This window comes from Tupaia chinensis, unplaced genomic scaffold (assembly GCF_000334495.1).
Source record: "Tupaia chinensis unplaced genomic scaffold, TupChi_1.0 Scaffold000323_1, whole genome shotgun sequence".
NCBI classification, from domain to species: domain Eukaryota; kingdom Metazoa; phylum Chordata; class Mammalia; order Scandentia; family Tupaiidae; genus Tupaia; species Tupaia belangeri.
The window spans coordinates 1,216,766-1,243,410 of NW_006159817.1; the positions used below are offsets into that span (position 1 = coordinate 1,216,766).

Sequence of the window (26,645 nt, forward strand, 5' to 3'; positions counted from 1 at the left end):
CGGGGATTTTGGGCATGCGCACACACGCACCTGGTGTAGCAAGCCACCAGGTCCGGCACTCAAACCCTGGTCTACCATATGGGAGTCCAGCATCTTCCCCACTGTGCCACCTGCTGACCCCAACTCTATTCTTATAAACCACTGGGTTGCAGGTACTTTCCGTTATTAGCCACAGAAGGGACTAGAACACCAAGCCTGCTTCCCCCTCCGTAGACCACACGGGAAGGTCCTGGCCTTTTCCACGGAACGGGGCCGTCGTGAGCACTGAGACCCAGGGCATGAACATGCTCTCGCAATGTACCAGCAGAAACCAGCTTTGAAAGCCCCACGCGGTCGATGCCCGGATCCCAGGGGTCGGGAGGCCATCAGGAAAAACGGCAAGCCCACGGCAGCCCCGCCTTGCTTTATTTTCTCCAGAGCATTTACGAATAGTTTACACACCAGGGAGCAGATTAGAGGGACCTTAAGTGAACTCTGTCCCCAACGTAAATGTCACCAAGAGCGGGGATTTTTAAATTCGTTTTCCTTGAGACAGGGTCTTACCCTACTGCCAGGCTGGCCCCGAACTCACAGTCCTTTCTCCCGCGGCGTGGCCAGTCTAACCCCTGAGTAGCAGGGGTTGCAGGTGTAGGGGGACATTTTTGTACCTGGGTTATAAGGCACCTGCTCGGGGTTTGAAAAGTATATGCCAATGAATGAATGCTGAATCTATGATGCCCCCACCCTACAGTGAGCCCTCCCCACACCCTCTCAGGGCACCCACCTGCATATCACCCCATGTCACTGTCGAGGTTACCAAGGCTCAGAGAGGTTGAGTCCCCAGCTAGGAAGAGGTGAAGGCAGGATTCGAACCTGGGTCTCTGACTCCAGAACTGTGTGCTCTCCTCCCCCCGCCCCACCCAGGCACCCAGCACTGGGCGAGTCCTGTTTCTAAGGCAGGCTATGTGTGGATCTGACGGGGAGAGACTCTATTCTATGTTGGTCTGTACCCCACGGCAGGACTTAGGCAGGTCTTGGCGGCTAATGGGGTCCTAGAACAGGACCCAGAAGATAGGAGGTGCTCAATAAATATCTAGATGGATGGATGGGGGGATGGACAGACAGGTGGACGGATGAATGACAGGTGGGGAGATGGAGGGATGGACAGATGGGCACAAGGAAGGATGGAGCTGACGGTAGGTAGGTGGGTGGATGGATGGATGATGGATGGGCAGGTGGGGCATAGGAGATGGATGGACAGGTGGACATGGACAGGCAGATGGATGGAGATGGGTGGATGGACGAGCAGACAGTGAATGCTAAGTGGGTAAGCAGGAAGACAGACAGATGACCGGATGGGTGTTGGATGGCTGGATGGGTGGTGGGTGGGAGGGCAGGCCAAGGGATGGATGAGTAGATGGACAGGCAGAGGATGGGCTGGGGGGCCCCTGGGGGAGGGCGCAGAACCCAAACCTGAGACGAAAACAGGCGCCGACCCGCCTTCCTGGCAGCCCCAAGAAGCACAGCACAGGGCCACGGCCTCTTGGTTTAATGGCGGTGCCGCCTGTGGGGCAGCTCCCGCGCAAGGGAGCAGCAGGCAGAGCCGGAGGCCAGGGGGCACAAGGCGGGAGCCTGCGGCTGGCACTCCCACCTGCCCCCGAGAGCAGAGGGCACACGGGACCCTCCGGCCACTAGTGGCCAGAAACTTTGGCTTTTGTGTGTTTTCAAGTTTCTGCCCTCAAGGACGCGTCCGGAACGGGACACGCAGGGAGGGCTGCTTCCCGAGAGGGCACGGGGCTGGGAGGAGGGCACCCTCAGGGAGAACGCCCAGCTCCTGTGCCACCTGCAGGCTCGCCGCAGGGGTTGGGGCAGGAGACAAACAGAGAAGCAGAGAGTGCAGTCGAGAGAGACAGAGAGACAGTGCAGAGAGGCAGCAGATGCTGGGGATGGGGACAGTGTCACCCACCCCAGGGGACAGTCAGTCAGTTTCAAACCCCCTTGGGCTCTATGCCCCACCCTGGGAGGAGCCCACCCAGATGAGGGTGACCCTGCAGACCCTGGCCTCGATCGCAGTCCAGCAAGGATGAGGCCCCCCAGATGGACGTGGGGCTGCAGGTCCAGGCAGCAGCGGGGGGCCTGCAGGGGGAAGCAGCCATGTGGGGTCAGGGCCTCAGTCCCACGAGACCTGGATGGGTGAGAACTTCCAGAGGTCGGGGTGGCCCATGTGCAGCAGGTGACTGAAGGCGGAGGTGCTCCACTGAAATGGGGGCACCTGGTCCCACGTGGGGCCGCTGGCCGCCACCAGGCTCAGGGTCTTCGCCAACGACATACTGGTCACCTGGGGGCCAGAGCAGAGCAGTCGCTGAGCCAGGACCCTGGCTGTCCTGGTCCAGAGGCCCTGACCCCCGACCCTCTGTTTTGACCCCGGCCTCTACCCCACCACCTGCCCACGGCCCCGGGGCAGCACCTTCACGTCGATGCCCCCGTGGGAACGCTGCTGCAGGGCCGGGAAGGGGTAGGAGCCGTTGGCCGGGTTGAGGTCGGAGCGGGCTGAGATGGCGTTCTCCCCATTGGGCTGGGGGCTGCAGACCTTGCACAGGGACAGGGGGTCGTGGAGGAAGTCGTTGTACCTGGAGAGGGGAGGGGAGGGGACATCAGCTAGGACGGAGGGGAGGGGGCCGTGGACGGGCCACACTCCTGGTGGCAGCCATGACATAGCCGAACCTAACTGCCTCCCCGACCTGGCCCAGGCCCCCATGGCCTTGCTCAGATCTGCGCTGGCCCTTCCTCCAAGGAGCCCTCCACGCCCCCACCGGGCGAGGCGAGGTGCTCACGTGGTCCCCCAGTAGCACATCTGGGCTACGCGGAGTCTAGTACACTTCAGGGTGGGCGCTGGGGGGGATGTGCACCCCCAGGGTCAGGGCACCCCAAGGGCAGTGGGGAGCTCTAAGCTCTTTCTCCTGGTGACAACAGTGCCCAGCACAGATGGTCTCTCGACCGGCCCAGCAACAACACTGCTAACCCATGGGGACGGGTGCTGAGTGCGGTGGCCACCCTGCTGCACTGCCATGAGCCTCCGCCCACCCCACACCACTCGGCCCTGCCGGGCGCCCAGCCTGGCCGCACCCACCTCATCAGCTGGACCATGGAGTCGATGTCATACACCAGCGACTGGTTCCTCCGGAAGATCTGGGCTCGGGGGCTCCGGTCGTAGGAGAACCAGTCTCCGTACTGGGCCACCAGGTCCTGCAGCCCGCTGGCATTGAACACAGCCTCAAAGGACCTGTGGGGACAAGGCTGGTCACCTGTGGCCCCCACAGGCTTCCCTTGACCACAGCCAGAAAATTAGTGACCCCGGGACCCCGTCGCTAGCAACGGTCAGGACAGCAATCATTATTTGTCTTTTGTTTGTGCTGAGGGTGGCTCGGTGGAGCAATTGAGCTCAGGCTCTGGGATCCAGCAGCCACAGGTTCAAATCCTGGCTTCACCATTCGCCATGTGGGAAGGCTAGGTGGGCTCTCGGGACCTTGGATTCATCATCTGAAATGGGCACAGGAATGGCCACTACCAAGGATGGTGGCTGGGAAGGTGAAGCGAGTGGGCCTCAAGAGGGGACGACGGAGTGGCCAGCTAAGGCCACCCGGCTGGAACACCTGGCAGGACTCAGTTCTGGGCCCGGCTGGCCTGCACCACGCCATGTGTACCAGCTAGGGAGGCCACAGGGACACTGCTGGGCCACACGACGACACAGCACAATCCCCAGGGCTTTCTCGGCCGGAGGGGGCAGGCTGGGTCTCTCTGCCCTGCAGGGAAGGACCTGGCTCCCGCATGGAGCTGAGTGAGGGGGCCCGCAAAGGGAGGCTGGCAGGCAGCGGACAGCGGGTGGGCACGTACGGAATGTTGTAGCTGGCCCAGTAGGACTTCTGGTAGAGCTCCGAGGTCTTGTCCGCCACCACCACCATGCCCCTGGGACCGAGACGGGGTGAAGGTGATCAGAAGAGGGGCTCTGTGAACACAGCCGTGCTCCAGAACCCTCGATGGCTCCCCACTGCCCGAGGGACGGAGTATGCCCTGCACCTATAGCCCGACCCCAGGATGCATGTCTTCCGGTCGCCTTCCTTGGGTCCTCCCTTTCTGCCGGGTCCAGCTCACCCCAGGGCCTGAGCCTGGGCAGTTAGTTCCCTCTGCCGGGAGCATCCCAGCCCAGCTCCCCAGGGGACTCACGGGATCTGCTCCAGGATGGTGAGCACCCTGCTCTGGGGGCTGGGCCCGCCGGGCACGAACGCTTTGTAGTCCACGATCATCCACTGATTATTATACCTGCCGTGGGAAAGATCGGGGGTCTCAACAGAGCCTGGGAGCGCCCAGCTCACCTGCCCAGGGATCCCCGCAGGCAGTGGTGGCCTGGGGGAGTCCAGGCGCTCTGCATCCCTAACACTGCAGCCTCATCAGGTGTCTGCAGACTCCTCCCTCAGCACGCTGCCTGCCTGTATCGGGGTATGCTATGGCTCCCTAGTGCTTATCGGAGCAAAGGGAATTCCTCAGCCAGATAGTCTAACACCCTGCACGACCCAGCTCGGAGACGCTGGCTCACAAGCCCTGGCGCCCTCAGCATCCACCTCCTCAGACAGCCTCCCCACTGTCCCTGGGCCCTTGAGTTCCAAGTTCTCTTCCTGTCCTTCTCCAAGAGCGGACCTCCCTCGGCTGAAGGGCCTGCCGGGAGCGGCAAATCCTCTCCTCCCCTGAGCCTCCGTGTCCCCAGGTGTAAAGCGAGGTGGGGACTCTACAACTCCTTGACTCCAAAGGAACCTTTGAGGGCCCTGCAGAGGAAGAAGGCCCCAGGGGCTGAGTGTCGAGGAGAAGCCTGTCCATCCCTCAGTGGGCGTGCAGGGACAGCCCACTCACGTGCCGCTGTTGAACCTCTTGAAGACATCCGCCCAACTGTCCCCATCCAAGGCCAAGCGGTTGGCCACCACGTTGCGCACCCACTCCAGCACGCTGCCCTCGGGCCGCACGTACTTCCACAGGGCCGGGTTCTTATTGCCGATGGTGGTCTCCAGCGCCACCTGCAGGGGGGCAGAGGGTGTTACACACGTGGGCACGCTGTCACCAAGTGGTGGTGCTGTCAGGCACCGCTTATCAATTGAGGAACAGTTTTTAAACTCGCATCCAACGAACATGGCAGGGTATTCAGGATCACACATCTGGCTTTGCCCTGGGCAAGAGCCCCTAGGGAAGCCCACGCCCCAGCAGGTGGGCCAACTCTTGCCCCAGAGAAGCAACCAGTGCCCACCCCTCCCGCATTGCTGCAGGGCGAGTTGGCTCTGGGCTCAGGGGCCTTGGGAGCCTGGTGACAGCAGATGGAGGCCCTTGGTGCGTCTCCCTCCAGCCTCGAAGCAGGTAGGACGCCATCCACATCCTGCAATTGCTTCTTCCCCTGTCTCCATTTCCTCCTGGAACCCTTGTCCGACTTCTGCATAGTTTATAAACAATGCCTTGTTCCTGTCGGCTAAAAACAAAACTCACATCCACAGCCAAAGTGATCCTGGTGAACTCCCATTTCTCTAGGGTGCATTAGGGTTATGAAAGGTATTTATTTATTTATCTATTCATTTATTTATTTTGGAGAGGTTTTTTGCTATAGGGCGCGTGAGCTAGTCAGAAAAACAGAGACAGAGACAGAAAGTGAGAAATCACCCCCTGGGGGGGATGGCCATGCCGCAATCCCTTCTCCTCCATTCTCCTTTCGGGATCCTGGGCACGCCGGCGTGAGCTTAAGTCACTGGGCCTGGGACGCGAACCGCGGTCGACTACATGGGAGTCCAGCGACATAGCCATTACGCTAACTGCTGGTCCCAAATAATAATTTTTTTTTAAAAACTGAGGCCTATGATTTTTTTTTTTTTGAGAGATTTTTTTACTATAGGGTAAGCATACTCTCTAGAGAGACAGACAGAAAGCGAGAAATTACTCCCCAGGGGGGATGGGCACATCGCAATCCCTTCTCCGGGCCAGCCCGTGGCCTGCTGCTCAAGACAGCCAGCTGCCCCATGGCCGATCACAGGGTTCGAGTCTCAGATTTGGCAGCTTGCAAAACATGCTGGGTGAGTGTGTATGCACCCAAAATCCCAGAAGGAGGGAGAAATGAACAAGAAGAGATTGTGGCATGACCACGCCCCACAGGGGTCCTTTCTCCCCCTCTCTGGGGCAAGCACATGTGCCCTCTGACCATCCCCCCAAAAAGTACATGTATATATACATACCTATATATGTACATATATATTGATATAATTTCCATTTTATTTTTAAGAATTTTTTGCTATAGGGTGTGTGCACTCACCAGAGACAAAGTGAGACAGAGAGACAGAAAGCAAGAAATCTCCCCCCAGCAGGCATGGCCATGCCACGGTCCCTTCTCCCCTATTCTCAGGATTTGGGGCACACATGCACACACGCTCAGTGTGAGTTTCAAGTTGCCAGGTCCAGGCAACTGTGGTTGGCCACGTGAGAGTCTGGTTCATTAACCACCATGCCACCTGCTAGCCCCTAATTTCAGAATATTTTTAAAATAACTATTTAATTGTACGTATTATTCATTTTTTCTTTTTGACTGGAAAGAGACAGAGAGAGAGGGAAAGTGAGAAAGCAGGCCACCAGGTCGAGGACTCGAACCACAGTCAGCCATGTGGGAGTTCAACACCATTAACCACCAGGCCACCTGCAGCCCCTATTTGGTATTTTTTAATAACTGCTTTCCTTTCTAATCCTATATATTTTGGGTTTTTTTTTGCAATAAAACCAGTCTGAGGAGGGGACGCCTGGCTGCCCAGGCTGCCAAATGGGTCCGTGGCACGGAAACTTCCAAAGACCGTAAGGAAAGGTCTTTCCTGCCCTGACCCTGTTCAGTAACTTGATGCCCCGGCCCAAGCCATGGGAAGGAGGGGGTCTTCACCCACTGTGGGGCCCTCCTACGCATTTTTCCACACTTAGCAAAAAGTAACAGGAGAGCCTACAGCCGGAGGAGCTGTCCCTTCCCTCCTGTCCTGTCCCGTCTCACAGGGAGCTGGCACCCTCTGCATGGTGGGTGTTTTTTTTTTTTTAAACGATGCTTTCTCTCCTCTCCTCTGCAGCGTTGCCCCTCGCGGCGCTTGCTGCCTCATCTTGGGGTGCCAAGAAACGGATTTCCAAGTGAGTCTGGATCCCCGCCAGGAGACACAATCAAAACAGCACATTGTCAACAACATCTATTCAGAAAACCTGGCTGGATTCGATGGGTTTTGTGGAAAGAGGAAAGGCAGGAGGAGGGCGAATGAGGTCACCGGTGGGAATGTGGGGGAGATAGTTTATCCTGAATCCAGAAAAACAATGAGGTCGCTGGAGTCCAGGATGTTCCCAAAGGTCCCCAAGACCAGGGTTCCTGGGCTACGATGCAGACTCCCAGGCCAGCTGCAGGTTCGGGGGCCCCGGGGCCTGGTATCTGCATTTTGACTCCACTCCATCCTGGGAGCCTAAGCCAACAGCAGGAAGAAGGCGCTTCCGCCCTGCCATGGCCATGGGGCTGCGTCCGCCTGGCCCTCTGCTGTATCCTGGCTCCTGCCAATGCCCGGTACCCGGCTGCAGCTCAGTCACCACTAGCTGAATGAGTAGGTCCTGCTGGCCCTGAGCTGCCGGGTCAGACACATCCCCAGAGACGAGGGCGACAGGAGAAGGTCACTCACCAGCCCGCTGCTGAGGATGTAGAAGTCGTCACAGGAGAAGATAGTGCCGGGGTAGGACGAGAAGACCAGCTTGTTGCTGGGAACCAGCGGGGAGTCCTCTGTTGGGGAGAGTAACCCGGGGGGGCGGCCATCAGACGTCCCACATGGGAGCCCGACTCCTCACCCAGCAAGGCTTGGTCCCAGTGTGGGGAGCGAGCCGGCCTTGAAGGAAGCCCACTCCTGTCCTTCTATTACACGGCAAGTGAGGCCATTGGATATAGGTAAATGTGCACGTGTTTGAAAGTAACAGCTCGTGGGGCCAGCAGGTGGCATAGTGGTTAAGGCACTGGACTCCCATGTGGCTGACCGTGGTTTGAGTACTGGACCCAGAGGCTTCAAATATACTGGGCATGTGTGCATGAATGTACAAAATCCTAACAGGAGAATGGAAGGGAAGGTATTATGGCATGGCAATCACCCCTGGGGGCCAATTTCTATCTCTGTCTCTCTCTCCAGTGACCAAACGCACCCTATAGCAAAAATCTTTTCGGGACCAGAGGATGGCCTAATGATTACGTCGCTGGACTCCTATGTAGTCTAATGTGGTTCGAGTCCTGGACCCAGCACCTTAAAATTCACACTGGGCACATATGTGTGCGTGCCCAAAATCCCAAGAGGAGAATGGAGGAGAAAGGATTGTAGTGTGACCATCCCCCCCGGGGGGTGACTGCTCACCTTCTGCCTCCCTGTCTCTCTCTGTCTCTCTGATGAGTGCGCACACCCCATAGCAAAAATCTCTTCCCCCTCCCGAAAAAAAACTTTCTCAAAAGAAAAAAATAGGGGACCAGCAGTTAGCGTAATGGCCATGTCGCTGGACTCCCACGTGGTTGACTGCGGTTCGCGTCCCGGACCCGGTGGCTTAAAACTCACACCGGGCGCATGTGTGTGCGTGCCCAAGATCCCGAGAGGAGAATGGAGGGGAAGGGAATGTGGCATGAACATCCCCCCTGGGGGGTGATTTCTCGCTTTCTGTCTCTCTGTCTCTCTTTGTCTGTCTGGCGAGCGCACGCGCCCTATAGTGAAAACCTCTCCAAAAAACAAAGAAAAGAAAAGAAAAAAATAATAGCTAGTAGAAAAAATATGTATGTTGTAAATATACATACTCATGCATATGCATTTATATTTGCATATGTTTTACATCTTGGTGTCTTTAATTTTATTCATGATAGACTGCACGCATGCACATACGAGAGTGAGAAAGGCGGGCACCTCCTCGGGTCTGGTCACACCACAATGGCCTCCCTCCAGCCCATCAGAGCCTCAGCATTCATGCACGTGCCCAGACTGCTACAGGGTCACAGACTCGAACCGTGGTCACCTGTGGGATTCAGCTTCTCCTGAGCTGGCCGGGTACATTTTTTTTTTTTGACACAGAGATTTTGCTATAGGGCACATGTACTCGCCAGAGAGATAGAGACAAACAGAAAGCAAGAAATCATCCCCTAAGGAGGATGGCCACGCCGCAAAATCCCTTCTCCTTCATTCTCCTCTTGGGATCTTGGGCATGCATGTACGACGCGTCTGGCGTGAGTTTTAAGCTACCGGATCTGGGACTCGAACCACAGTTGACTACGTGGGAGTCCAGCGACATAACCATTACGCCATCCGCTGGCCCCGAGGCACTTTTTTTAAATGGCAAAGCTGTATTGTAAGCATTCTGCAGGTAACACCTGGAAGTCCAAAAGCACTGCTGAGGAGGGAAAGGGCCCGCATCGACTCTCACCTCGGCCCCTTATTAACTGGCCTGTGCCCAAGCCTCGGTTTCCTCATCTGCAAAACGGGAATAATTACCCCTCACCCCCACGCAGGGTGGGCGTTAAGAATCTGGTTTACGAGCGCGCGGGGTAACGAGGAAGCGCACCACAGACAGGACATACAGTCAGACCTGCACTTGTCCGGGGGGCGCGCCTCGGGTCCAAGGTGCTCTGGGGGAAGGAAGGAGGACACCTGCAGGGGCCAGACTAAAGGATCCATTTCTATACGACCAATGAATAAATAAAAATGACAGGGCCAGCAGGTGGCACAGTGGGTAAGGAGTTGGACTCCGCAGTTCAAGTCCCAGACCTGGAGGCTTAAAATTTATGCTGAGCGCATATGCACGTGTGCCCAAGATCCCAAGAGGAGAATGGAGAGAAGGGATTGTGGCGTGGCCATTCCCCATGGGGGCGGTGATGATTTCTTACTTTCTCTGTCTTTCTCTGTGTCTTGGGAGAGTATATGTTCCCTATAGCAAAAATCTCTCTAAATAAATAAATAAGTGAAAAAGTAAATAAATAAATAAGTAGACAAATAAGTAAATAAACAAATAATAAAATAAAAAAGAAGAGCTAAACTGCTGAAACTAGAAAGGAAAACAACCAGCACTAATCAAGGGTTTTCAGGAAGGGGATAGCAGGGCAGAGTAGATTTTAAGTGATTCTTTTTTTCTTTTTTAGAGGGATTTTTACTATAGGGCATGTGTGCTCACTGAAGAGACAGAGAGACAGGAAGTGAGAAATCACCCCTCGGGGGGACTGCCACACCACAGTCCCTTCTCCATTCTCTTCTTGAGATTTTGGGCACATACGCCCACACTCCAAGTTTTAAGCCACTTGGTCCAGAACTTGAAGCACAGTAGCTGATGTGGGAATCCAGCAATGTAACCATTGCGCCATCTGCTGGTCCCACGAGTGATGCTTATCCTTTTCTTGTGTTCTACTATATTTCCTAACCTTCTGCTGCAAATATGTGTTAGTTAGCTAATCTTTTAACTATCAAAAATCAGTGCAGAAGACAAAATGTAGAAAAAGCCCACGGTCCATCCACTGAGGGATGGATAAACATTGTGGTACGTCCATACAGTGGAATACTATTCAGCCATGAAAAGGAAGGACGCACCGATACATGCTATGACGCAGATGAACCTATAAAAAGGTCCATTAAGTGAAAGGAGGCAGTCACAGGAAAACTATGAAAGGAGAGTGAGTGCTTCCTGGGTACAGAGCTTCCTTCAGGGGTGAAGCAATGTTTGGGAACCAGAGAGAGGTGGTGGGCGTATAACACTACGAATACATAAATGCCATTGAACTGTACAGTTTAAAATGGTTCATTAAAATGGCTAATTTTATATTTTGTGAATTCCATCAAAATTCAAAGACATACACAAGTGGCAGGATCCTATGCACTGCAGGACTGGTCGAAGGGGACCATGATATGACCAGACCCTGAGGAGGGTGTTTGTCTCGCTCCCTCTCACTTACACGCATGCGCGCACGTACACTCTGTCACAGATTTAAAAGTTACGGAGAAAACACCTGGCCCTAATGTAAACGATGGGGCTCGGCTGACCAGCACATAGCGTAATGGTTACGTTGCTGGACTCCCATGTAGTCCACTGCGGTTCAAGTCCTGGATATGATGACTTAAAACTAGCGCTGGGCACGGGAGCGTGTGTGCCCAAGATCCTGATCGGAGAATGGAGAAGGGATTGTGGGGGAGGTAATTTCTCGCTTTCGGCCTCTCTGTCTCTCTCTGCCTCTCCAGTGAGTGCACGTGCCCTACAGCAAAAATCTCCCTCTTAAAAAAAAAATGGTTCAACAATTATAGCAAATGTACAGATGTTAATGATAGGGAAGACGGGACAGGTATGTGGCAACTCTGTATTATCCGCGCAAGGTATCTGTCAATCTACAGCTTTTGTTTTGTAATTTTGCTCTAGGTAGGGCATATGCACTGGCCAGAGAGAGGACAGACACAGGGGAAGGGGTGAGTAGAAAACACTTGTCATGGGGATGGCCATGCTGCAATCCCTTCTCTAGTCTCCTCTCGAGATTTTGGGCACACACTCATGCCTGCTATGTCTCTCAAGGCACTGGATTCGAACTGTGTGGCTGGCCATGTGGGATCCAGCTGCCTTGACCACCAGGCCACAGAGTGGCCTGGGATTTGTGGGTGCATATTATGCTGGATTTTCCAATTTTCTACAGCACACATGTATGACTCCCACAGGATTTTAAAAGATATTGAAAATGGAGCTGGCCCTGTAGCCTAAGGGAGCTGGATCCCACACAGCCAACCACGATTCAAATCCCAGTCCTGGCAGCTTGGAAAACATGCCAGGCGTGTGTGCGTGCATGCCCCAACCTGGACAGGACGGGGTAATGGAAGAGAAGGGATTGCTTACCCCCTGGCATCATCATGATTTTAAGTCTGGCCAAGGGGCAGAGCAAACATGTGAGAGTAGACAGTACCTCACGGGGACCAGCAGTTGGCATACTGGCTATGTCGCTGGACTCCCACTTAGTACACCACTGTTCAAGTCCCGGACCCAGTGGCTTAAACTCACGCCGGTGTGTGTGCGTGCCCAAGATCCCAAGAGGAGAATGGAGGAGAAGGGATTGCAGCGTGGCCAACCCCCCGAGGGGTGATTTCTCACTTTCTGTCTTTCTGGCAAGTGCATGCACCTTATAGCAGAAACCTCTCAAAAAAAAAGAGAAAAACCTCTAAAAAAAAAAAAAAAAAAAAAAAAAAAGACAATACCTCTGGCGTTGCCACTGGGGCCTAGGGCCTGGCATGGGAGAGCCACTATGGGGAACTTGGGCCTTAGCTGCAAAATTTCCTGTTTGAGATTAAAAATGCATTCATGCATTCCTTGTGGAGCTGAGTGTCTGCAAAAATGGCTGGGACTCTTCCCAGGCCCGTAGCCACGCCACCTACAGGGTGGCTCTGCAGTTCCTCTCATTGCATGGCAGGATATTCCCTACCTCTGGAAGCTGCGCTGGCCACTTGACCTGCTGTGGCTAGCAGGGTCGAGCCGGTTTCAACCCAGCCTCAAGCAGCCTCCTGCGCCTCCCTGCCCAGATGTCATTAAACAAGCCCGGGCTCACCTGCTGGGGGTGAGAGGCCGAAGAGCCTGGTCATCCCAGTTACCCAGCTGACAGTCCACCCCCAGGCACGAGGCCAGCCCAGATCAGCCAGCTCGCCCCTGTGGACTGCAGGTGCCCCAGCGCAACCAGCCAAGACCAGCCATGCCTGAGCCAGACTAACGCAACCACCCAGCTGACTTAGGACGTGGGGCAGAGAACAAATGATTGTTGTCTTAAGCTTCTGTTGTTTCACGTGCAGCCATAGCTAGTCTACCTTGTAAATAAAGACTGAAAGCAGATAAATGTGTTAAAAACAACATGAGGTAGGGACCAAAAGTTGGTGTAATGGCTATGTCACTGGACTCCCATGTAGCCAACCATGGTTTGAGTCCTGGACCCAGTGGCTTAAACTCACATTGGGTGCATGTGTGTGCGTGCCCAAGATCCCGAGAGGAGAATGGAGGAGAAGGGATTGCGGCGTGGCCATCCCCCTGGGGGATGATTTCTCGCTTTCTGTCTCTCTGTCTCTCTCTGTGTTTCTGGTGAGCGCAAACGTCCTATAGCAAACCACCCCCCCCCCCAAAAAAAAAAAAAGAAAAAGAAAAACAAGATGTGGTGGGACCAACAAAAGGCATAATGATTATGTCACTGGACTCCCATGTAGCCAACCATGGTTTGAGTCCTGGACCCAGTGGCTTAAAACTTGCACTGGATCCATGTGCATGTGTGGTCAAAGTCCCAAGAGAATGGAAGAGAAGGGATTGTGGCATGACCATCCCCCCTGGGAGGTAATTTCTCACTTTCTGTCTGGCTTTGCAGTGAGAGGGAACGTACCCTATAGCAAAAATCTCTCTTTAAAAAAAAAAAGAAAAAAGGAAAGAAAACAAGGTAAGGGGGCCAGGAACCGGCACAGTGGTTATATCGCTGGACTCCCACAAAGCTGACCGCGATTCGAGTGCCAGACCCGGTAGCTTGAAACTCACACTGGGCACTAATACACGTGTGCCCAAGATCCTGGGAGGAGAACGGAGAAGAAGGGATTGCAGTGTGGCCAACCACCACCCCCCACCGAGGGTGATTTCCCACTTTCCCTCTCACTGTCTCTGTCTCTGTCTCTCTCACTCTGGCATGTGCATGTGCCCTAAGGCAAAAACCCCCATGAAGGAAAGAGAGAGAGACAGACAGACTGAAAGGAAATAAGTGTGTCAAAAATAAGAAGAGGACTGAGAATGGTACCTGGGGAGCCCTGTGTGTATGGGGCAGGGGTGGTGTGGTGACAGCACCTGCTCCCGGTGTCACCCTTTCACGCCCCCGTGTGCTCCCGCACACCGATGCCCACGTGCACCTGCCTTGGGGGCCCTGGTGGAACTGGAAGGACAGCTTCTTGATGACGCGCAGCATGTGCTGGTAGGTGTTCCAGGTGTTGTGAGCCACCAGCAGGTCGCGCTGGCCGGGCAGCAGCTTGATGAGGGCGGAGCAGGAGCCCGAGCCCAGGGATGCTTTGGTCTTGGTCTTGTTCAGGGCCAGCTCCAGGTCCTCCAGGTCCCCAGCGATCTGCAAGAGGCTGAGGAGGCCGGGGTCTAGGAGGGTCCTCGCCTGCTGCTACTCCCCATTACACAGAGGAGGTGCCGGGTGGTTGGCCGGTCCAGGCCAGACAACGGGAAGAGGCAGAGCTGGTACTGCACCCAGGTCTGAGTGACCAGGAGGTGGGACTGCCGCTACCCTGCCGCTACCTGTCCCCGCAGGGCTGGCACTTACAGGAACCCCAAGGGCTTGATGGTGAAGCTCCCGGCTGGGAAGGCCACCCGGCCTTGGTAGCTGTCCTCCAGGCCTTTCAGCTGCAGGAGAGTCAGCCGCACCTGCGGCAGAGGGCGGGGATGAAGTGTTGCCCCAGGCTCATGCCTGCTCCCTAACAGCAGGGCTCCAGCCTAGGAGGCAGCAGAGCAGGAGAGGCCCAGGCACCCCTCCAGGCTGCTCCAGCTGGCCCTGACTCCTCCCATCCACCCTCCAGGCCAAGCACCCTCTTCCTCTCAATGAATTAACTACACGCCCCTGCCTGGTGTGACCCCAAGTCACCCCCACTTAACAGCCCAGCTCAAGAGGGCTGTTCCAGGAAGCCTCCAGCCGGCCCAGCCCACTGCCCACTGCACCCTGTTCTGAGTGTCGCTGCTGGCCGCCAGGCCGCCTCGGACACGTCTCAGGCAGCTGGCTTCACCCCACCGTCACTGTTTTGCTGTGACCAGGATGTGACATCCTCCAACCACAGGGTGTCATCATTGTGCTCCTCACTGGGCCCCAGCCTATGGGCACTCACCATGCACTCAGTGAGCATGTGCAAGATGGACAGAGAGATGGACAGATGGACGGATGGAGAGGTGGGTGGACGAGTAGAGGAACAGATGTGTGGGTGGACGAGTGGGTGAGTGGGCCATAATGGGTGGCTGGACAGGCGGGTGGATGAGTAAGTGGGCGAACAGACAGACAGCGGATGGGGGGACAGGTGGGCGGATGGGAAGCCGCTCAGTTACATAGAAGGCAGGCACTGGCAGGATGGCAGAGGGAGCGGGGAGGAGCAGCTGTCTGGTGGAGTGCATGGGGTCGACGAGCAGACAAGACGGACCCATGCCCTCGTGGATAAACGCTCCTGCTCCTTTATTTAAAAAGCACCTACTGTGCACCAGGCACCGTGCAGGCACGGGCTGGACACACCGCAGTGAACACAGTGGGCGGCCTCTGCCTGGCCCTCAGGGGCTCAGAGCTGAGCTGAAGGGACAGACTGAGTCCCTTGCTACAGTTCCCACCTTCCGTGCTGTGGACAAGACACCGAGGAGAGCGACACGGGAGGCTGGCTGGGCAGAGGGAGGAGGAGGAGCGTTCCAGGCAGGAAGAGCATGCCCCACAGCTCTGGAGTGGAGGCAACTCATCTTCCCAAGGAACTAGAGGAGGCTGGGACCAGCAGATGGCATAGTGGTTATGTCGCTAGACTCCCACATAGTCAATCGCGGTTCAAGTCCTGGACCCAGTGGCTTAAAACTCACACTGGGCGTGTGTGTGTGTGTGTGTGTGTGTGTGTGTGTGTGTGTGTGCGCGCAAAAATCTCCCTAAAAAAAAAAAAATACTGGGACCAGCAGTTGACGTAATGGCTATATTGCTGGACTCCCATGTAGTCGACCGTGGTTCGAGTCCTGGACCCAGTGGCTTAAACTCATGCCAGGTGCATGTGCGTGCGTGCCCAATATCCCAAGAGGAGAATGGAGGAAAAGGGATTGTGGCATGGCCATCACCCTGGGGGGTGATTTCTCACTTTCTCTCTGCCTCTCTTTGTCTTTCTGGCAAGTGCATGCGCCCTGTAGCAAAAACCTCTCAAAAAAAAACCCCAGAAACTAGAGGAGGCTGGGCTGCTGGGGTGCAGAGCCAAGAAGGTCAGCAGGGGACAAAACTGGACAGGAGGGTGCTGAGGCCGCATGGAGGAGTGAGGGCTTGACCCCGAGAGCACGGGGCAGCCCTGATGAGGACTAGAGGGAGAGACACAGCAGATGTGACGGAGCCACAGTGGACAGACGAGAGGTGCCTGGCAGCCGGCAGGAAGATGTGTAAGGGAAGCAGACCGGGTGGCCAGGAGGGCAGCTGGGAGGTTTGGGAGAGTGGACGGACACACAGGTAGATGGAGGACAGGCTAGGACGATGGGGACGTGGGGTGGGTGAAGGATGGAACACCGGGCTATGGTGGGCAGGACAGGGACCGATAGATAGATGAGTGGAAGAGAATAAAAAATCTACAGACTTGTGAGTGGGTAAGTGAATGGGTGAGCAGAGGACACAGTGGCATGCATGACAGACGGATGGGGGTGGGTGACCAGGTGCGTGGATAGATGGGTGAGGGAATGGATAGACGGATGGGTGGGTGGATCCGGGTAGGAGGGTAGATCAGGGGCTGGATAGGTGGTACACGGAAGGATGAGAGCATGAATGGACAGACGGGCGAGTGAATGACTGGGTGGATGGATAAATAAAGGATCATGGGCGGGTCGGTGGCTGGAAGAGTCTGCTCTAGAGAGGTAGGTGGACAGTGAGAAACTGCACTGAGGGACCAAAAGACGGCGTAATGATTCCGTCGCTGGACTCCCATGTAGTTGATCTTGGTTCGAGTCCTGGACCCGGCAGTTTAAAACTCACATAGGATGTGTGTGCACACGTGCCTGAAATCCTGAGAGCAGAATGGAGGAGACGGGATTGCAGCACGGCCATCCCTCCTGGGAGGTGATTTCTCACTCTCTATCTCTCTGGCGAGCACACGCGCCCTACAGCAAAAATCTCTCTTAAAAAAAGAGAAGGGAAACTACCGAGGGACAAGGTGCCAACCTGACCCAGGCTAGGGGGACCTGACCCAGGCTAGGGGGACGAGCTCACAGGCACTGACAACCATTCCACAGACAGACAGTTGTGTACGCTTCACAGATACACCTGAGCCTTTTCTTCTTTCTCTTTAATTTTTGCTAGAGAGTGTGTGCACTTGTAAGAGAGAGACAGAGAGCGAAGGAGGTGAGAAAACACCCTCCCAGGGGGTATAATCACACCACAATCCCTTCTCTATTTCTTCTTTCGGGAATTTGGGCATGCATGCACATGAACCTGGCATGGTTGCGAGGCCGCTGGGTCCACGACTCGAACTGTAGTCTGCCATGTGGGATCCAGCCACCCTAAGCACCACACCATGAGTTGGCTCAGACTCAAGGTTTTTCAAGAAATTTATTTATACCTGATTTTCCCACTGACAAGCTAGCTAGCATCCCAAATGTAGAGCACCTTGCCTGGGATTCTGTTAGCTGCAGGTAAGTCAGCAACTCGCCCCAGAAAAAGAAAACCGAATTCCCTGCACCCAGCTTTCTGGGTTTCTTTTTTCCCCTTCCGCTCTTTCTTTTCTTTTTTTCCTCTCTTTTTTTTTTTAAAGGGGTTTTTGCGGGACCAGCAGTTAGCGTAATGGCTATGTCGCTGGACTCCCACGTAGTCGACCGCAGTTTGTGTCCCGGACCTGGTGGCTTAAAACTCACACCGGGCACATGTGTGTGCGTGCCCAAGATCTCGAGAGGAGAATGAGGAGAAGGGATTGCAGCGTGGCCATGCCCTCTGCGGGGTGATTTCTCACTTTCTGTCTCTCTGTCTCTCTCTGTCTGGCGAGCGCACGCGCCCAATAGCAAAAACCTCTCCAAAAAAATAAATAAATAAAAATAAATAAAGGGGTTTTTGCTTTAGGGCATGTGCTTTCACCAGAGAAAGAGAGACAGACAGAGACAGGGGAAGTGAGAAGTCTCCCCCAGGGAGGGATAGTCATACTGCAATCCCTTTTCCTCCATTCTCCTCCCGGGATCTTGGCATCACACACATACATTCATGGTGTGAGTTTCAAGCTGCTAGGTCCAGGCCCCAAACCATGGCCCTGTGGGAGTCCAGTGACATAACTGCTACGCCATCTGCTGGTCCCTTTTGTATTTTTTTTTTGGAGAGGTTTTTCACTATAGGGCGCGTGCGCTCGCCAGACAGACAGAGAGAGACATAGAGACAGAAAGCGAGAAATCACCCCCCAGGGGGGATGGTCACGCCGCAATCCCTTCTCCTCCATTCTCCTCTTGGGATTTTGGGCACGCACACATACGCACCCGGCGTGAGTTTTAAGCCACCGGGTCCGGGATGCGAACCGCAGTCGACTACGTGGGAGTGCAGCAACATAGCCATTACGCTAACTGCTGGTTCCCTTATATTGGTTTTTTACCTGCATCCAGTGCAATCCATCTACCAAGCGCCCTCCTTGTCTGCGAGTAACACAGCATACTAACGGTTAACTGTGTGGTTTTTGTTAGTTTGACAGGAGGGGCAGAAGGGGTTGGACAGGCAAGTTAGGACAGACGCTGGAATTGGAGCATGTGGACCCACAGAAGGACTGACAGGTAGAGAAGGGAGAGACAGATGGATGAATTGCAGGCTGGCTACAGGGATGAAGACAGTGATGGACGCAAGGAGGGCCGGGCAGCTGGACACAATGAAGGGCTGGCCATGAAGAGCGGGAGATGGGGAGCCACTGGCCGGAACCTCAGCAGCCAGAGCAGTGCAGTGGCACGTACCAGGGCAGGCCGAGCCTCACCCTACCCCACCGAGCGCGAGCACGGCACCTGGGCCCACCTGGTGCCAGTACGTGGAGTCCTGGTTCCGCTCCATCTCCTCCTGCATCCACTCCAGGTTGGCCTCCAGGAAGCTCTTGAGCCTCTCACAGTAGCCGACTTCATACTCGAAGGGGCCGCAGTAATTGACCACCGTGTTCATCCAGTGCATATAGATGAGCTGTGGGGTGAGGGGGGCCAAGGGAGCTGGGGTGCTGTCCCCTGGGGAGACCACTGGCCCTGGGAGGCCCCTCTGTCCACGCCCAGCTCTTAGCCCCGACAGAGCTCAACACGCCTGCCAGTCTCCCTCCTCTGAGAGCTTTAAGCATGCAAAGTTTGGGGGCCAGCAGGTGGTGTGGTGGTTAAGGGCACTGGACTCCTACATGGCTGACAGTAGTTTGATTCCCAGACCTGGCGGCTTGCTTTCTCACTTTCTGCTCTCTCTCACTCTCTCCCGTTCTGGTCAAATTAAAATGAATAAAAATGAAGCTAATGATGGGACCAGCAGGTGACGTAATGGCTATGTCCTGGACTCCCACATAGTCGACCACAGTTCGAGTCCTGGACCTAGAGCTTAAACATGCCAGGCGCGTGTGCGTGCGTGCCCAAGAGCCCGAGAGGAGAATGGAGGAGAAGGGATTGCAGCCTGGCTTTCCCCCCTGGGGGGTGATTTCTCACTTTCTGTCTCTCTGTCTCTCTCTGTCTTTCTGGAGAGCACACACGCCCTATAGCAAAAACCTCTCCAGAAAAAAATAAAATAGAGTTAAATAAAATAATTACCAAAAAAAAAAAAAGACCTCATTAAAAACAAACAAACAAACAAACAAACAAAACAAAAACATGCAAATGCCAAGTTTGTACAGGTCGAGGATTCCGAATCCAAAAATCCGGACTGCTCTGAAGCCGAGCTTTCTGAGAGCCGACGCGATGCCACAGTGCGCAGCTGCGCCCTTGACCATGTGTGAATAAATACGGGAGCACAAGCGGAGTCACCGGACCCAAGTCTTGAACGGCACTCAACTACATGGGAGTCCGGTGACAGAACCACTACGCCATCTGCTGGTCCCATGCACTGGAAGGACTCTCCTGATCCCCACTCTGAGGCTACATGGGAGGCCTATGTCTGATTATTGACCTGTCCTGAAAGCTGAGCTCCACGGTGCATGTCTGAGATCCCAGTTACCAGGGAGGCAGAGGCCGGACGATCGTGGGCTGGGGCTTAGCTGGGGCTACGACAGACCCTGTCTCAGGCTCTCACCTGTGGTCCCACCTCATCAGGAGGCTGAGGCAGGAGATGGCGACAGGGTGAGACCACATCTGTAAAAGAAGAAAGTATATACGACTTATATACGACTACGTTCAGGCTATGTGTATAAAACAGATCTGAGACATACTCTTGTATTAAGATTTCGGTCCCATTCCTGAGATATCTCGTTATGTATACGCAAATACTCCAAAATCCAAAAACATCCAGAATCCAAAACACTGCTGGTCTCAAGTATTTCAAATAAGGGCTACCCAACCTTGGCTAAATTCACCTCTTCTGCTACAGGGGACCCCTCCCCCATCTTTCCACGTATGCAGTCGGCCCGTGACTAGTGCATTTCCAGGTACCTACTAGGGCCTGCCCTGAGCCCTGGAGCACAGCAGTGAATAAACCAGCCAGCATCCTCATTGACCGATGTGGCAGGACAACGCTGGGCCCCTTTCAACCAGAAGCTTTCAGCACCATCTGCCAAGATGCCACGGGTACAGATCTGGGCTCACCTGCTGAGATGGAAGACCATGAAGCCTGGCTGTCCCTGTCAGCCCGCTGACAAAGAACTGACCCCCAGACGTGTAGACAAGGCCATCTTGGGAGAGCCAGCTCACCCTCAAGGGCTGCAGGTGCACCAGCGAGCCTAGCCAAGATCAGCCACGCCGGGCCCCAGGACACAAGCAAGGCTGGTGATTGGCTGCTCTGTGGAGCAGTGGCTGCTTGCCCACGGCTCGGTGGGAGGTACCTCTGGGAGAAGAGAAGGCAGGCAGACAGGGGGCTTCTACGGAACTGGTAACGCTCTAGGTCCCACTGGGGGCATTCAGCTTGTGATTAGGCTTCGTAACCTACGGAGTCGTCAGAAAAGTCATGACGTATTTTTCTGCGTGCTTCCATGCCAAAATGCGTCATGGTCTTCTGACGACTGAACAGAATACGTTATGCATTCTTCCAAGGTGGCCGTCAGCGCCCAGTGAACGCGAGCATTTTCTCTCCAGCTAGGTTGTCAGGAAAAGCATGATGCGTGGTTACGATTATGTCTCTGGACTCCCACATGGGCCACCGTGATTTGAGTCCTGGACCGGGTGGCTTGAAAATTGCGCCAGGCACATATGCATGCATGTCCAAGATCCCAAGAGGAGAATGGAGAAGGGATTGCGGCTGGCCACGCCCCCTGGGGTGCTGACTTCTCACTTTCCCTCTCACTGTCTCTTTCTCTCTCTCTGGCGAGTGCACGCACCCTAAAGCAAAAATCTATGATTTTCCCGACAACCCCATAGGTGGAGGGCTGGGGGCGGGAATGGCGAGGTCACTGTGCACAAACCTCAAGGCCCATCCTTACCTCCTCCGACACGGCTGCCTCCACCACGCCGGCTGCGTAGGCCTGCAGGCTGTCATTGTAGCGACCACTCGTGCCCAGCTCCAGAAAGGCCCAGCTGGAGGGTGAAAGAGGAGACACTTGTCAAGCCAGCTCCCAGTTGGGCACACAGCCAACTCCAATGTTCGACCATGAACACAGAGGCTAGTCCCATAGCCTAGTGGTTAGGGGAGCTGGGTCCCACATGGCCAACCATGGCTCAAATTCCAGCCCCGGTGGCTTGAGAAACACGCCAGGCATATACCCAAAATTCTAACAGGATAGAGAAATGGAGGACAAGGAGAAGGGACTGTGGGGTGACCATTCCTCATGGGGGGGTACTTTTTCCCTCTCCTTGTCTTTCTGGAATCACCCGTACCCCCTGACAAACTTGAAACAAACAAACAAAAAGCTTCTCGGGGCCTGCAGGTGGTATAGTGGTTGAGGCACTGGATTCCCACATGGCCAACCACAGTTCGAGTCCCAGACCTGCAGCTTGAAACTCACACCGGGCACACGTGCGTGCATGCCCAAGATCCCAAGAGGAGAATGGAGGAGAAGGGATTGCAGTGTGCCCATCCACCCGGAGGGTGATTTCTCACTTTCTGTCTCTCTGTTTCTCTCTGTCTCTCTGCGCATACACCCTATGGCAAAAATTTCTCTCTCTCCCTCTAAAAAGAAAAAGAAAAAGAGCTTTCCTTCTCTATTTAAAAGATGAAGCAGCTGCTCACAGTTGTAGAAGGTGCCAGACAAGGGATTTACACTCACGTCTCTGACACGGAACCAGAAACGCTGCCTCTTCCCACGCTGCTTTGCCCGGCCAGCCTCGATTTTCCCCCTCTGTAAGCAGGAAGGCTGGAGCGTCAGCAAATGGCCTCTAGAATCCCAGCTCCGAGACACCTGACCCGGGTCACGACCACAAGAAAATTATCGAGTCTGTGCCCGCGACTGGAAGGACTTATTGAAGATGGCTCCTCGTCAGCTTGGGTCCTTTCTGCTTGTGTGGTTCTTAAAACTGCTGAGCTTTTTAGAGATAAATATTGACACAAGCTGATACATATTGTCCTGTTTGGTTTTAAAGGCACTTACTTGGCAAAAATGAAAAGTTGGTGGCTTTGGGTCTGTTTCCCCAACCTTTTTCTTTGTTTTCTCCTAAAAAAATCTATAGCCCTAAGACACTGCGATTTTATGTCAGGGGCGAGGGCCTAATCAAAGGGCTTCAGAGGCCTTTTTTAAAACAGCCAAGCCAAGCCAGGGGTCAGCAGGTGGTGTAATAATTAAGGCACTGGACTCCCACGTGGCTGACCTCAGTTCGAGTCCTGGATCCAGTGGCTTGCAACTCATGCCAGGTAGCGAGTGCACGTGCCCTATAGCAAAAATATCAAAAAAAAAATTTAAAAAGCCAAATCATCTTTTTGGTAAGAAATCAATCTTTAGTATTTTTTTTTTTAACAAGTATTTGGTTTTTTAATTTTTTATTATTTTTTTGAGAGATTTTTGCTATAGAGTATGTGCGCTCAGCAAAGAGAGACAGAAAACAAGAAATCACTCTCCAGGGGAGATGGCCACATTTCTCCATTCTCCTTTTAGGATTCTGGCATGCATGCACATGTGCCTGGCGTGACTTTCAAGCCACCGGGTCCAGGACTCAAACTGTAGTCAACCACGTGGGAGTCCAGAGCCTTAACCACTATGCCATCTGTTGGTTCCGCCAATATAGTTTTTCAAAACAAGTACATAATGTATACTGACCCCATTGTAAAAGCATGTCTACTCTCTCCGACATTCACAAATATCTCCTCGTTTATTACAGTAGGCTGTCAACGCCCCCATCCCACGGATGCCTCTCCCGTACCTGCAGTACCTGTCCTGTCTCACTTCCTATTTTCTTTTTTTTAAGTTTTGTTTGTTTGTTTGTTTTGTTTTTCCCATAGGACACATGTGCTTGCCAGAGAGAGACAGAGAGAGAGAAAGCAAGAAATCACCTCCCAGGGGGATGGCCACACCACAATCCCTTCTCCTCCATTCTCCTCTCAGGATCTTGGGCACGTACACACACCCGGCATGCATTTCAAGCTGCCAGGTCCAGGACTCAAACTGTGGCTGCCTGTGTGGGAGCCCAGCACCTTAACCACCACGCCACCTGCTGGATCACCTTTGCCATTCTTTTTTTTTTTTTTCTTTTTTTTCTTGGAGAAGTTTTATTATTTTTGCTATAGGGCATATGTGCTCGCCAGAAAGACAGAGAAAGCCAGAGAGATAGAAAGCAAGAAATCACCCCCGAGGGAGGATGGCCATGCCACAATCCCTTCTTCTCCATTCTCCTCTCGGGATCTTGGGCACGCACGCACACATGCCCGGCATGAGTTTAAGCCACTGGGTCCAGGACTTGAACCATGGTCAACTATACATGGGAGTCCAGTGACATAGCCATTACACCAACTGCTGGTCCCCCACTTTTCTCATTCTTGGTGAGAAGGATTCATCTCTTAGGATTTATTCATTCTTATTCGTTTTGTTTGTTGGTTGATGGACTGGGAATGTTTCCTGCTTTGCTAATTTGTTAATTCCCTCTTATTTTAATTCACATCATGTCTCAACTTCAGGGTGACTTACTGCAAGGCACCTTGGGGTCAGGTGCTGGCTGGTGAGGTCACATGAGGGAAGGGAAAAAAGGTGAACTTGGAGGGTTGTGCTTCCCCAGGTCCAGGGCAAAGCCAGGCTGCAGCGGGTTCTGATTTTCAAGCACCAAATCCTAAATATTTCCTGGCTGCATTGGGGTGGGGTGGGGGTGTTGATCCACAGTCAGGTTTAGCCCAAATGCAAGAGGAAGGATTATGGGAGAAGGAGGATTTGTCCTGGCAACCCTAGGATCCCCAGCAGAAACACAACAGGTGAACAGAAGAGCAAGTCCCTGGCCTCCACCCTCTAAGACGGAGACCAGAGATTCTGCTAACCACAGGCGGGACACCTCAGACAGCCTTCTTGCCTCTTACTCCTGAGGCCTCTGGACCACCCGATCCCAGGATGATGGCAACACTGGGGCCAGCTGCAGAGTTTTAGTTCCCTCCAGCTTATTCTGTGGCCTCCTCTCCTAGGGAGCCTTCCCAGATAAGCCTCGCCCAGCTCAAGAGACCACCTCGGAGGGCTTCTGTCTCCCTGCCTATAAAATGGAGGATTTACTATGTCACAACCTCAGAGGGAAACCTGGGGAAAAGGGGATGTGGGAATGAGAGACCGGGCAGAAAGACGCCAGAGTGGTGAGGGGAAGCAAAAGGTGCAGAAGAGAGCTGGACTCACCTCTTGGGCCTCAGTTTCCCCACCTGGAAAATGGGGACAAAGAACAACCTGCCCCTTTCTCTCTCATCCATCCCCCCTTCCTTCAGTAACTGAACAGCAGGGCCCTCCACGATCCCACTACATTTCCAGGATCTTTTCAGCCCCACCTGAGGTGAGAAGGCAGGCTCAGAGAGGTGGAGGAATTTGCCCAAGGTCACACAGCAGTGGGGCTGAACCCGGAAGAATTTTCCATCCAGCGTGATCAAGGAAGGCCCCTCTCCTCTTCCATGTGTGACCATAACCGAGAGCACCACAGCCCAGTGGGGGCCTTCCTGAGGCTAAAAACCCTCCCCATGCTGGGTCTCACCTCTGTACGCCCTCCAGACAGACTCGTCATGCCCCATGGACTCTGCCAAGCAGGGCCAAAAACGTGTGAGTCAGCAGAGAACGGGTCACCTGATCCCAGGATGACGGCAACCCCTGTGCCCAGCTGCAGAGCTTTGCTTCCCTCCAGGGTATCTCATGGCCTCCTCTCCCAGGGAGGCTTCCCAGATTAGCCCCACCCAGGTCCTATGTCTGCAGCCTATCTCTCCTCTACATCTCCTATCTGTCAATCTGATGACCCCCAAAATGCCACCAGAGTGGGGGTGTCCTCAGCATCCTGGGTCTCTCCCACACCTGCAGGAATCAATGCATACCAGCAAAACAGATGGGGTAAGGCTGGCAGGTGGTGTGATGGTTGAGGCACTGCACTCCACATGGCTGAGTGTGGTTCAAGTCCTGGACCTGGCAGCTTGCTTTCTCCCTTTCTCTCTCTCTCTCTTTCTCTCTCTCTGGTCACATTAAAAAATACTAATGAATACAATTAAATAAACCTTAAAAAAAAATGAAGCGATAATAGTGAGGGGAAGCCATGCCTGCTGGAGGGGGCAATGTAGTCTTAGCATTGAGATATGCCCAAGATGGAGAGGGGGACACAGAGGTCCCCGAAGACCCAGATCCGGGGCCTGGGCCCCACTGCCAAGGCTCTGAAGTGGATTCTCCCTGTCCTCACTCACTCTGGTGTCCTTCCTGGCACTTTCTGTGAGTAGGGACCCCTACCTTGCTCAGCCCTGGGTTCCAGGCCAATGAATAAGTGAATGGCCCAAGCCCCTGTGCAGCCCTGCGAGGAGCCTCACGCAATCACCCAACTGAATACATCCCCGAAGCTGGGCCACAGATGGGAAACCGGGAGCCGAGACAGGCAGAGGAGGTAGGTGAGAAGCACACGTCGGAATGACAGTCTGGGTCTCACAGTGATCGTGACTGCCAAGTATCCATCCCCCACCCTGGCCCAGCACGGAGAAGAAAAGGAAGAAGCAGAGACATGGCAAAGGTACTACCTGGGACTCCGCGACTTTAGGAACCCTCTGCTGAACAACTGGCAAGAACCCAGGCTCAGTCCCGCTGCTTTGGTTTGGGGAGGAGGCTAAGGCTGACAACCCTGGAGCAAGACACAGTCAAGTAAGTGAGAGTCACCAGCCAGAGGACCCGGGGCTGGCATCCACCGTGCAGAACTGAAGTCTAGGAAACGGGACTGTTCCCCGTGGGGAGGGGAGTCGCTGTATTACTCATCAGCCGGGACCTGACCCAGATGCAGGCACTGTGGCCTCTGGAGTCGAGAACTGGCGTCTTGAGGGGCAGAAACACTGTCACGACTGTTCCCCCCATGAGGTGAGAGATGGTGCGTAAGCCCACTCCCAAATACGGATCTGGTCCAAGCAACGGCGCTGCAGCCTGGGGAGCGAGAAACTGACCCCAGGGAGACGGGCTGTCCCCAGCAAGAGGCTGCGCCCGCGCAGCCCCTGTCCCACTGGCCCCGCGCGGGGTCGGACCAACCCTTACCCGGTCTCGTGGATGGCGTTGGTGAGGTTGGCCCAGGCCACGGCATCGGGGTGGCGGCCGTCCACCAGGCGCAGCTGGCCCGTCGCGGCGTCCAGGATCACGGAGCGCGTGCGGGAGGCGGGGGGGGACGGGCGG

General features: G+C 54.5%; 1 protein-coding gene across 1 annotated transcript; it reads right to left on the reverse strand.

Moving 5' to 3' along the window:
- Positions 1-387: 387 nt before the first annotated feature.
- PLBD2 (phospholipase B domain containing 2) lies at positions 388-26,632 on the reverse strand (the record flags this gene model as incomplete). Its single annotated transcript, XM_014589029.2, is given in 12 exon segments — positions 388-2,317; positions 2,447-2,609; positions 3,110-3,262; positions 3,874-3,945; positions 4,204-4,299; positions 4,885-5,045; positions 7,698-7,795; positions 13,930-14,144; positions 14,339-14,439; positions 18,758-18,916; positions 21,333-21,426; positions 26,511-26,632. Coding segments are annotated over 12 exon segments (1,602 nt in total), but the record flags the coding sequence as incomplete, so codon positions are not given.
- Between the last annotated feature and the right edge of the window lie 13 nt (positions 26,633-26,645).